The sequence below is a fragment of the Zootermopsis nevadensis genome, unplaced genomic scaffold (genome assembly GCF_977971745.1).
Source record: "Zootermopsis nevadensis isolate Lab colony 2312 unplaced genomic scaffold, Znev_1.0 Znev_ptg000061l, whole genome shotgun sequence".
NCBI classification, from domain to species: domain Eukaryota; kingdom Metazoa; phylum Arthropoda; class Insecta; order Blattodea; family Termopsidae; genus Zootermopsis; species Zootermopsis nevadensis.
In genome coordinates this window covers 4,387,863-4,400,112 of record NW_028259192.1, presented here as the reverse complement: position 1 = coordinate 4,400,112, position 12,250 = coordinate 4,387,863, and the positions used below count along the sequence as shown (strand labels likewise).

The window sequence follows — 12,250 nt, the reverse complement described above, 5'->3', positions numbered from 1 at the left end:
GTCGTCAGACAGAACACTAAATAATAATAAAAAAAATTAATGTAAATGTATTAAGTAATGAAATAGGTTTATTATTATTATTATTATTAAGTGTTCTGTCCAAAAAGAGCTCTCCAGTTGTCCCTATTCTCGGCTTCTCGCTTTAATTCCTGGAACGTCATCTTCTTTCCTTGTTTAAGGTCGTCGGTTAGCTTTATCCGCCTTCTTCCCAGTCTTCGCTTTCCTTCAACCTGGCCTTCTTTAGTAACTTCAAGTGCTATACAGTAACTAATTTAAAAATTTAAGACAGATACATTAGTCTACATTAAGGCCTATATTTTAATTAGTGCACTATTATATTATATTATTATTTTGAATACTTTACGTAACTTAATAACTTCCAATAACCGGGTAGCAATTATGGTAGGACGAATTCCATAATGCTCTTATCTGGTCTAAACACGCGAATAAATGTTGTCGAATTTGATGGTGATGAACTAAAATTATTTATTAAAATAATTCAATGTACAGGCCAACCAACAAGACTCATGGAAGTTCTAAGAAAGCTGATAGTTACTCGTCTGGTGAAAAGCTTAGTCGCATTGTATGGAACGCGAAAGGTTCATTGCCGTGTTGTCAAGACATTCCAATGGACACCTTTCCCAAACGTTTGAATCTAATGAACGCCATATTTTCTTTAAGAGCCAATGTAATGTTATTTTCCTTATTGTGTTCGTGTGCTCATCTCTTGTGCTGTATCTGTAATTGGCATTCTGGCTGTTGATACAGCACACTAATAATAAAGAATTGAATTGAATTGAATTATTGGTTCTTGCAGTGATCTATTCCTGTCAGCCTGATGTCTCATCTACTTTATTCTTCTTAATTGTGTAGAAATTGTACAAACTCACGATAAAATCAAATAAATCATTTCTGCCGATCAAACTGTTTCATATTACAGACAGGCCTGGCGCAAAATACTTCCTCATGTTTATTGAATTCGCTGTGGCCATTAACAAACTGCAAAGAAGTGTTACGGCGTTTCTCATCGTTAAACGAACCAGGAACTGTGTCCCTTGTGGATACAAAGAGAGACTTGCTCCCACAGCGACGTAGGAATGCCGTTTGTAGCATTACTAGTAATACAATGTTAAACAAACTTTTACTTTTTTACTTAGTTAAGCGACAACTTCCTCATGTGACGCCAAAGGATCACAGATTATTTCTGCAGTTTCTTGACATTACGATGTGAGACGGCTGTTTCATTCTCCTAATCCTTAATAAAATTACTAGCAAAGAATATCAGGAGATGGCTGTCTGCTGGGTTGTAGCGCCATGTAGTCTGTTAGAAGTTGACTACAGCCCTGATGATGGAGACAGTAAGCACATCCGAAACGTCGGTGAACTTCTACTAGACTACACATGGTTCAATCCCGGCCGAGGTCGATGGATTTTTAAGGGTGATAAAAATCCGTAGCACGATTTGCTTAGGAGGGGAATTAAAGCCGGCGTTCCCATGTCGTAGATTTACGACTTGTAAAAAAAACTTTACGAGCATGATACGAGATGTTTCGTAAGAGAAATTCAGCGGCCATTTCTCACCCAAGTCTCTCCTGATTAACTGCTAGATGGCTCTGGTATTCAAATCGGGATCGAGTAAAAATTGTGCAGAGTCAGTGGGCTAGTCACTCACTATTCATAAATGCACACTTCAAGACCAAAGGAGGAAGCTAAAACCTGTTCATTTACGTGAAACTCCATTCTTAGATGTTACGTACGGCAGGACTTGGTTATCAAATTACACAGAATTTGGGGCCCCAACTGTCTCAATTTTAAATTTTGAGTGTATTTTAAGTTCCTGTTAATGTATTGCTGTTTCACATATCAATGAAATAACACACTCATATGTTCTTGTGGAAAATCAGAGGAATGGCTCAGGCTTGTGCTTAAATTAGTAAATGAACGCGGTCATGGTGTTCCCCCACACACATGACGCCTATAAAAAAATCTGTTCCTCGCCTCGTTTGACTCGCCTGCTGTAGACCTGCATGTCTCAACACGATAACAGACGATGAACTCAAAAGGAAGGAACACAAAACTAATTTCACTTTTACTCACATAACGAGTGACTAAGTGTGCCACTCCTTGAGCCCGCAGGCACTAAACCATCTCACAACACCAATACTTCGTTCTCAAGAACATTAACTTAAGGACAAAAGTGATACAAGTAACAGGCGACCTAGTTAGTTCATACCATGACCATACATTACAACATATGATTTTCCTCGCAAGGTTTTTCGAGAGTGATAAAGCTTTAAAAACTTAACGCCAAAGAAATTCAAGCACTCAGTAAATGAGACCACTACACACTCTTTACCAGTAAAGTTAAAACGGCAGTGATTTGAACAAAAAACCAACTAAATTTTATATATTTTATATATTATATTATATCTTCAATATATATTACTTTGTTTTCTATTTTACTAATATTCATTTAACCTTTATGTTATTTACATTACAGACTGATATAAAAACAACAAAACGTTCACCCACACTAAAGTCACATTGAGCATGATGTATATATACAGAACAACATCGAGTGTGTTATTAAAAATGGAATAAAAATCTGAAAAAGAACATCGTTTGATAACTGGTAAAAATGTGATAAAAATGCACGCTAGCATAATGTATGAAAATTGTATTTGAATTATTTATCGTTTTGAAGCTTTATATAATTATATACACCTGAGGATGGTTCTTTTAGGAACTGAAACATGTCGTGAAACATGAAAAATGATGGTCAAATGTAAATCGAATATTTCGATAAAGAACATCATTTGATATTTTAAATGTTAATTATTGTAATATTTAATAAGAATTTATTGTGATTAGACGGACAAGATTTAATATATACTTATTATATCACAATATGACGCAACTTTACCATCTTATAAATTTTATTTCTAACAACTAAAAATAAAACAATTTGGGATTACCCGTAGGATATAAAACTGCAAAAATCTAAACTTAAACTAATCAGGAATTAATCGTATTTATTGCGTGTCTCCATGTAATTACTGGATTTGTTTCAGAACGGTTTTCTTTCTTTAAGGACAATATTCTCCCTACGCACAAATGCCAGACGTGTATAGATCACAGATTATGAAGCAGCGTCCTTGAGAGAATTTATCTTTTTGTCCTTAACTTCTTTTCTCGTCACCTTTCGTGATTTTCCGAATTTTGTAAACACAGTAACCCTAAAAAAAACCCATCCACGCTCTAAACACGGAAAGAAACATCAACAACGACTTCGGACGTTTGTCTATTATTCTATCGTCATAAAAGTGTAGATCCATGAAAGAGCAGTTAGTAAGGCGAGTACCTACGAGCTAGACTGCCGTGGCCCTCCCCCGACAAATTTAGAGACGTAGCTCTCCGAGATCCACCCAGCCTCAGGAACTCCCTCACATCCATTTGCTGTCGACTCCCAAAATAAGTGAGGTTATAATGCTGGTATAATGCTGTTTATACTTAGGATAAAATACAAGTTCTCAGTGGTTTCATGATGAAGTTTTACACAGAAACGCATATGTATGACATTCACAGCACTGTCACACGATTTAGAGGTCTTTAAAACTGTTTTTTTTGTTCAAATTACTGCTGCTATGGCGTCCCCACGGAGGCCACTTCTGAAAGGAAAGTTGGCTCGTATCACTGGAAAGTGACATTGTCACGCTGCAGTGATACTTCGCTCTCTCTAACCTGAATCTTTCGTGTTCAAGGTCACTCGACAGACTTCGTTGCCTGTCTTTTAGTTCACTCCGATTAGGAGAATGCACATTTTACGAATGATACATTTAATCTATTTTGTTGAGGTAACCTAGAAAACGAATATATTTTTATTTATCTGTATATTTATGCTGTATCACTTTCTGTTCGTGTGCCACAGAAGTGAATGCCTCTAAGCTACGACCTATTTCGCGAAAGGCTAGTTTGCAATTAAGCGTTGATCACTTGAGCAAAGAGGCAATTTCGTATTATGTCAACATTCACAAGGCTGGATTGGATAAAATATTATAAAACACTACAGTGAAATGCCAGTCCGTGCGAATGGTACGAACAAAAGAGCCCTGCACAGTATTGAAGAAATTTCGCAGTCGGAATCATAAAAATGCAATGGGACACCAAACTTTTTAATTTTAAGTCATAAATTGTATTTAATAAACACTACTAATTTATATTAAGTGTTCTTACAGTATTTGTTTGTTATTACTTTGAAGAACTAGATGTCATATAAATATTTATGCCTCAGGAACCTTGTCTCGATGGTCAGGTTATGAAATGTCTGGTATTGCGGAAGGAAACAATTCGAATTATGAAATAAGCAGTATTGTTTCATCAGCAATGAATACACTACGATTTTCCCACAGCTAAGTTTAAAGACAATCACGAAAATCACCATAACATTCTGGCCTGAGACTTCGTCGTCGTGTCTTGTAGGCGTCGTAATCTGCAAGCCTATAATCGGCATCTTTTTCACTTTCTGAGAACAAAATGTCTTAGATTTTTACACGTCATCACGATGTTCAAAACACTGGCCTACTAAATAAATGTGGATGAAAACCGAATCTAGGTTTGAACATAGAGCTTACTATAATTTGGGGTTAATTAGTGAAGGGATGTTAATGTAAAATGAATGTCGTGTACAGACGTTTTGAAAGTAACAGTAATTAGAGTACAAACATCCAGGAAATAGACCGCAAGCTATAAAACTAGTTTAATCATAAGAGTATGTAACTAATGTCTTCCTATTTGATTAGATTGAACATGTACTGTGCATGTAATTAGACGATTAAGCTCTACAATAGTAATAATGACAGCTTTAATCTATAATGTTTAGAAAGGAAAAGAAACGTGTAAGACTTATTTTGTGAACTTAACAAAATTTCTTTCTGGAAATATGTTGCATTTCTCAGTAACTTTAGTCTTCAAATGTTGCGACGGAAATCGAGCCAACAATCACTACAATTCTGAGAGAAGTGTACACAAATCTCTAAACACTGATGGCTTTGCGAAATTTCCTTCGGCAATTCTATTATATTTGTTAAACTTGAGCTCAGAAGTTCGCTTTAGCAAAACCTGCAGCTGTTATAAGACAGCTTAGACGAAGCTACAGGAACAGGTTGTAAGAGCTGTCGTCGTCTGACATTTTCAGAAGAAGTAGGTGAGTCGACTCAGCTTATATAAACTTAGAAACAAGACAGGCAACGTTCTAATTCGAAGGCGTCTTGTCCTAGGTTAGGTTAGGTTAGGTTAGGTTAGGTTAGGTTAGGTTAGGTTAGTTTAGGTTAGGTTAGTTTAGGTTAGTTTAAGTTAGGTTAGTTTAGGTTAGATTAGTTTAGGTTCGTTTAGGTTAGGTTAGTTTAGGTTAGGTTAGGTTAGGTTAGGTTAGGTTAGGTTAGGTTAGTTTAGGTTAGTTTAGGTTAGTTTAAGTTAGGTTAGTTTAGTTTAGGTTCGTTTAGGTTAGGTTAGTTTAGGTTAGGTTAGGTTAGGTTAGGTTAGTTTAGGTTAGGTTAGGTTAGTTTAGGTTAGGTTAGGTTAGGTTAGGTTAGGTTAGGTTAGTTTAGGTTAGGTTAGGTTAGGTTAGGTTAGTTTAGGTTAGGTTAGGTTAGTTTAGGTTAGATTACTTTAGGTTCGTTTAGGTTAGGTTAGTTTAGGTTAGGTTAGGTTAGGTTAGGTTAGGTTAGGTTAGGTTAGGTTAGTTTAAGTTAGGTTAGTTTGGGTTAGATTAGTTTAGGTTCGTTTAGGTTAGGTTAGGTTAGTTTAGGTTAGGTTAGTGTACAACGTCATGAGCTAAAATTAAAGAACATTTGCTGTTAGATTACAACAGAAAAATGACGTGACAAGAAGAAAAATTGCATTATAATATGGAGACTGAACATCTCAAATATGGTCTTCGGTTCTTATAGTACTATCAACTCAATGTTGCAGAAACGAAACATTTTCATACATCACCTATTCGGGGAACAAAAGTCTGATGTCAAAAACGAGAGGACAAATAGATTTACTAAAACTATTCATGACGTGAAGTCACAAATGAGGTCGCATCATATCAAAATAGCATACTACACATGTTAATTCGTTGTTAGCCGTAGGAATTTGTTAATATAAGCGACTTTTCCAACTTGGTTCCGTCGTGTTACTGTATTGACACATATTTAGTGATTTGCATATTAGTCCAGTAATACGATACGAATTTCACATCATCTGCTGTTAATGACCTTAAGCATAATGCATGTCATTATAACGAAAAGTAATCACCTACAGTTTGCATTACAGTCAATATCGAAACGTCGCTTAGTCTCACGATATCTATTTACAATGAACACAACATGCTTTAGCAAGGCAGTTTAATAGATTCGCTAAAACTTTGCTTACCAAGTGTCCACAGAAATCGAAAATGCAGAGATTTGTAACAACCGTCGTTAAATCTACAAAGGTCTGTTTCACAGTAATTTTCTTTACAAGTAACGTTTGTCGGAGTACAAACAATTCACCTCTCATTACTCTCAAAATTAAAAAACGTTCTTTCATTTTGAAAGTAACGCAAGGGAATCTCTTATGATATTAGAGCCCGGCATCTATGGAATCAATAAAATCTTCTCGGGCAGTCATCCGCGTTAACTGGTTACCGTAGTAAACCGACGTTTCGGGAACCAACTTTGTCCCCATCATCAGGGACTTCCGGGGTATCCAGTCACATCAGAACCCTGATGATGGGGACAGATTTGGTTCCCGAAACGTCGGTTTACTACGGTAACCAGTTAACGCGGATGACTGCCCGAGAAGATTTTATTGATTGTACTCGCCGCGAAAGTCTCAAATCCTATATCTATTAAATTAATCAACACTACCTCTGGAAGGTTCTCGACAGTGCTTAGCTCACCTGTAGCCAGGATGGCGGTAATCGCCAACAAGCACGTGTTTCTCTTCATTGTCGTTATTTTAACACCACCGCGTCTCGTCTTGAAGGAATCCTCAGACCTGCTAGTTGATGACCATTCACAGAGAAACTACAAGACGTACTAAGCCAACTAGCAAAGCGCGCCCTTGGTTTTTCTGAAAGTTTCCCCGTCAGAAAGGGAAACTGTCATTGGTTGCCAGATGCGTTTTTACTCGCGATGCATTGCCATTGGGCCTGTGAAAGTGTGACGTCATTCTCAGATGCGGCGATGTTTCGTGATTCGCTCTTTCGTCTTCTGGCAGAAATTAGGACACGGAGGACGTTATGGCCACTGACTATTATAAATACAAATATGGATAATTTCATTGTAAGCTCACTTCAAGAAACAATTTTCACCAGCACAAAAGTGGACGTGGCAATAGAAATGTCTTCATAACTCATGTAAATTAGTGTGTTTGAAAAGAGAAATCAGTACAATAAAGTGGAATATCAGAAGGTGCAGACAGCCAATAGCCCGATGTTAACAACACCATTTTCTATTCGGTTAAGGACCAAACAGTGAGAAGCTGATAAAATCATCGGTTTATTCGGTTCTTAATTATTTAGATATATTTATTTAATTCCTCTTTTCAGCTCCATACGTTATATCAATATAGATATAAGTAGTAAAATAATTCGTGAACATGAAATATAAAGAACGTGGCCTATCTTAAGGCAGGCCCTATCGCCCGCCCATTTACCCAGAAGGAGTGAGAAAAATACACAAAACCTCGATCAGGATAATCGGTCACGAGTCACAATTTGGAATCAGGAACATGAAACAGAAGTATTTTCCACCTGTCACGACGTTCACAACGGCTCATTCAAAGATGCTGTGTCATTTCGTGAAGTAGCGACGAATGTGAACGGAACATGTCCTCAAGTCCTTTAAATTCCTACTGCAGAATTGGCCTGGAGAGTCTGAGAAAAACCATGAGAAATATCGATGATATAAGATCTGAGGTTCTGACGGCGGTGAATACGTCTTTTAGGGTGTAAGACCATGTGTACATATAGACCGCTATCAACGTTTTGATTAAACACATTGCCCCCATCTTCAAAACTCGAAGGCTTTAATGAATCCATAGGCTATTTAGGTCCAACGGTGTAATACCCCAGACGATCAGTACGAAATCCCAGCCTCGCTAGCCGATCCTGGCATTCGTACGAGAGATAAAAAAAACTATAAAAAAAATATTGCGATCCTGTACGCCTCACTTTTTAAATGATTATTTACTACGTACGAAAATTAACCCAATTACTGCAAAGAATTATAACTTTATTTCCTTTGGTATTTAATGATCGTCTGCTTTTTTTAAGTCTTGGAGGTGAATTTTTAAGGTAATATAATGAGGGAGATCGTTCAGATGAGCTTACTAGCTTAATGAATGACACACGTGGTCAATGGGGGTGTCTATTTAATTTCGTTAATTGGCGTTAATGCCCCAAACACTGTACAATCACTGGTATTATTTTTTTTATTTGTAGTGTTCTGTCTGACGACAGGTCCATATATCATGAACAGGATCCTTCCAACCTCTTCAGGTTGTCAGGGACCTGCTTATACATATATACATTCTTGGCAGAGATGATCAGAAGTGGTTTGCCATTGCCTTCTTCTGTGTGTGAGTGGAGTAATTTTTGGGATGCCACGGAGAAACCGGGGAAGCCCCCGGAGGAAAACTCCGTGATGCCTAGACCACGGCCTTGCCCAACACAAGTTATAAATTTGAGCACCACCGGGAATTGAACCCGGGACCCCAGGCTTACAAGGCTAGTGTTCTGACCGCTAGACCACCGTGGCGATCACTGGTATTACTCTTAACTTTTTATGGATACACTAGAGGCCACGTAGTCACTGTAAGAACCGTTACACGTGAACGGTTACAAAACAAGTTATTACGAAGAAAGTGATGTTTAATTTTAAGTGGGAGTCTTCCCTTCAAGTAGCTAGCGAGTATTCGCCATTATCTTAGAGAACTAGTTAATAAATACCAAGATTAAGTAAACCAGGTAATTAAAAGAGGTTATGTGACATTTAGGAACAAATAATTCTGCGTTGTCAGTCGTAGACGAAGATCCCAGCGATCTCTGCAGAAGAGAGCTCATATTCGCGTATCAGATTGGCTGAAACATTTAGGTCATGGAATGTTCCGAAAGCAATGTCCGGAGACAAGGCTTACAGGCAAACCTCATGGTTGTAACAGTCCACACGTGACGTACAGTGGTTTTAAGCATCAATATCGGAGTCTCGAGCTCCCTAAAACTATCCTACCATGAATTCATACGAATTCTGTACAATTAAATGCACTGAGAATTAATAAGATTCAGAGTGATTCATAAGTTGATATAATTGCGTCATATTGTGAATTAAAATTTAATTATTCGTGTTTTTTTTCCGTCTAATCACAATTGTATATAAATAAAAGTATACATAAGATATTAAAATTTACCAAATATGTAAATGATATTTTAATATCTTATGTATACTTTTATTTATATACAATTGTGATTAGACGGAAAAAAACACGAATAATTCAGAGTGATTGTTAAACAACATGTTAATAATACTGGGCGAGTACAAATGAAGAGGCTCTTATAACGAAACTTCATCCAGAACTTCACTTCATTCATTCATTCCTCTTAAATCTGAATATTTGCTCAGCACCCTTTTTTCATAACCTTAACTGTAATTTTCCTTTTATGTGAGAGACGAGATTTCACACCCATACATGTAAAATTAAAATTCTTTTTATTTTAATATTTACGTCTTTAGATTATAAATTGAATGATAACTAACGCCCCTCGAATTTCATCTGATATTTGTTTGTGGACGCAATTTTAATTTGATACTGTCGTTCTAAAAATTTTAACTTCGCTAAATTTTCCAAACGTTTCTTACCTACTTTTATACTATAAATGTGTCCTTCCGAAATAATAGCAAGTTTAATTTGAACAAGAATAATCAAATTAAGCATACACTGAAAATAAATGTTACAAATATAATACTGGCAAACCAATATTTATATTTTATTAAAAAATTATCCATAAACCTACCATTTCAGAATAAAACGTTGGCTGACGCTACGAGAGGTGACCTCCACAAATCACCGAGACAGGTCAAGTGTTTTCAAAGAAACATATTTCCTCTGGGAGCATAATTACTGGGAATATACAAAACGGGATACTCTTTGAAGTAATGGCTACTGTTTGGATGATCAGAGTTCGATTCCCGGTGAAGACAAGGAATTCTTCTTTGCCGCCACGTTCACCTGCAACATCAACACCATCTAGCGCCAAGGTTAAGAACGCGTGGAGCTGTATTTCTACTACCCACATGTCTTTGTGACGTGATTCTTAATTTAAGAAGAGGGACACACATAGCACCTTCTTGTACTAATAATATCGTAGGTTTTTTTGTGAAATGTTGAAACGTGGTGCTGCATCCTGATGGTCTGTGTCAGATTTGCTTCGTTCTTGCATGCAGACGGTATCGGTCTGATGGAAAGGATTAGAAGAACGGGACATTAGTATATTTCATGTTTCGTTTCTTCTCTAAAGAAGAACTTTATGTTATAATCGCCTTTAATTCAATGGTAAAACAAACCACAGAAGTTGTTGATAACATCTTTTACTTCGGTGTGAAAGACTGAAAATGAAGAAACATGTTCTGTGAGGCAATCTACACGCTTGCCTTACGCAACGTGTAAAAAGGTGCAGTTGATTCTATTTAAATTAAACACAGACACTCCCTCGTCAACAATGTCGTTGTGATATACAGTAAAATATTAATATATCATTAACATCCGTTTTTAATCGCCCGGAGGAAGATTACGAGACAGACCTGATCATTCGCCGATAATTATGCCAAGAGGCCTTGAAACTTAGTAACAAAATCATGATATAACAATATGTAATAGTTGAATTCTTACGAGTCGTAAGATAAAATATTTGGAAACTAAAGAATAAATCAAAATTGTATTCGTGAATATATTAAAAGCGCTTGAATTTCGGGAAATGCTTACTATCATAAGATTTAGAATATTTTATCTTCCAATATCCTATCTAATAATGTATATAGATGAGAATATATAAAACTATAATTTTACATGTTCTTTTAAACGGGTGTGAAGATTTGTGGAGTCCGAGTGCAGAGTACTAAGGAGAACATTCGAGTTTAATATTTTGCATTCTACAATGATTATTATTAGAATGAACAAATCAAGTAACTAGAAATGTATCATGCATGGGAGAGATCAGAAACACATACATATAGTAATGAGGGTTCTTAACCGTACTAGAGAACTATTTTCATTAAAGAAAGAAATTCTGAAACACGTTGAATTTGTACGTGTGCAATATTTGTAAATCCTGGTGGGAAATCTTTCTGGAAAACAACCACTGGTCAGACCAAGAAGGAGGAGGGCGGATAATATCAAGATGGATCTTAGGGAGGATGACAAACGGATAGAATCGGCTCAGGATCGTGTCCGGTGGCAGGTTTTGTGTCATCGGCGTTGGACCTGCAGGTTAGTCATCTTTATTTACATAATTAAAGTAACTCTAATCGCTTCAATTATGGCTGATTTTGACAAAACAGCGTACTACGACGTTCAAATAAATATCACGAGAGGTTCTTACGTGGTGGAAATTAAACTAAGACCACAACAGCTTCAGGCTGAAGCCAGAAACACTTCTAGTATTTTGAAATACGCCAAAACTCCCTGCTTCATAATCCTTTAAATTCTACCACAAGCTTATTTTTAGCATCTCGTCGTATCACTCGGTATTACGTAATCAATGTAGATGATACAGCATCGTTAAGAGACTACATCTACGCGTTATATTCAGTTTTTGAGTGTTAGGAAGACGGAACTGGATCAAGAAGGAACAGTTTAGTAACCAACTTTAGTTTGCTCTTTTGTTGTTTAAAGTCGTCTACTTGAAATATTAGGCGAAAATTGTTCACTTAGGAACAGATCGCTCTTCTCGGCAGCCAGAATTATACCCATGAACTGATGCAATGCATTTAAATAGATTATCTGAGCTATTTTTATGTCTTCTATCGTCCAAATCCGACCTGATCACAGACTATTTTTGTATTTTGACTGTAATCAATACTTACGATTAAGTATTGAGTTAAATTTCATGATGATTTATGGTTTTATGAAATAGCAATCTAATTCATAAAATTTCACATTTCTTAATTTTGTGTTTATATTTTCAGATTTAATTATTCTTATCGTTAGATATATTCTTTTCTATTTT

The 12,250-nt window shown here is 36.4% G+C and overlaps 1 protein-coding gene across 3 annotated transcripts in view; it reads right to left on the bottom strand.

Annotated features, from left to right (window-relative positions):
- The window catches only part of LOC110834321 (protein obstructor-E), a 241,000-nt gene that overhangs the window by 18,479 nt on the left and 210,271 nt on the right, over nucleotides 1-12,250 (bottom strand). The window contains exon 1 of one of the 3 annotated variants that reach the window (XM_022073348.2): nucleotides 6,926-7,086. The exons of the other annotated variants lie outside the window; for them this stretch is intronic. Within the exon in view, the coding sequence (XP_021929040.1) occupies nucleotides 6,926-6,974 (49 nt within the window). The 5' untranslated portion in view covers nucleotides 6,975-7,086. Of the gene's footprint in view, nucleotides 1-6,925; nucleotides 7,087-12,250 lie in introns of those variants that run through there. 3 annotated transcript variants of the gene reach the window in all.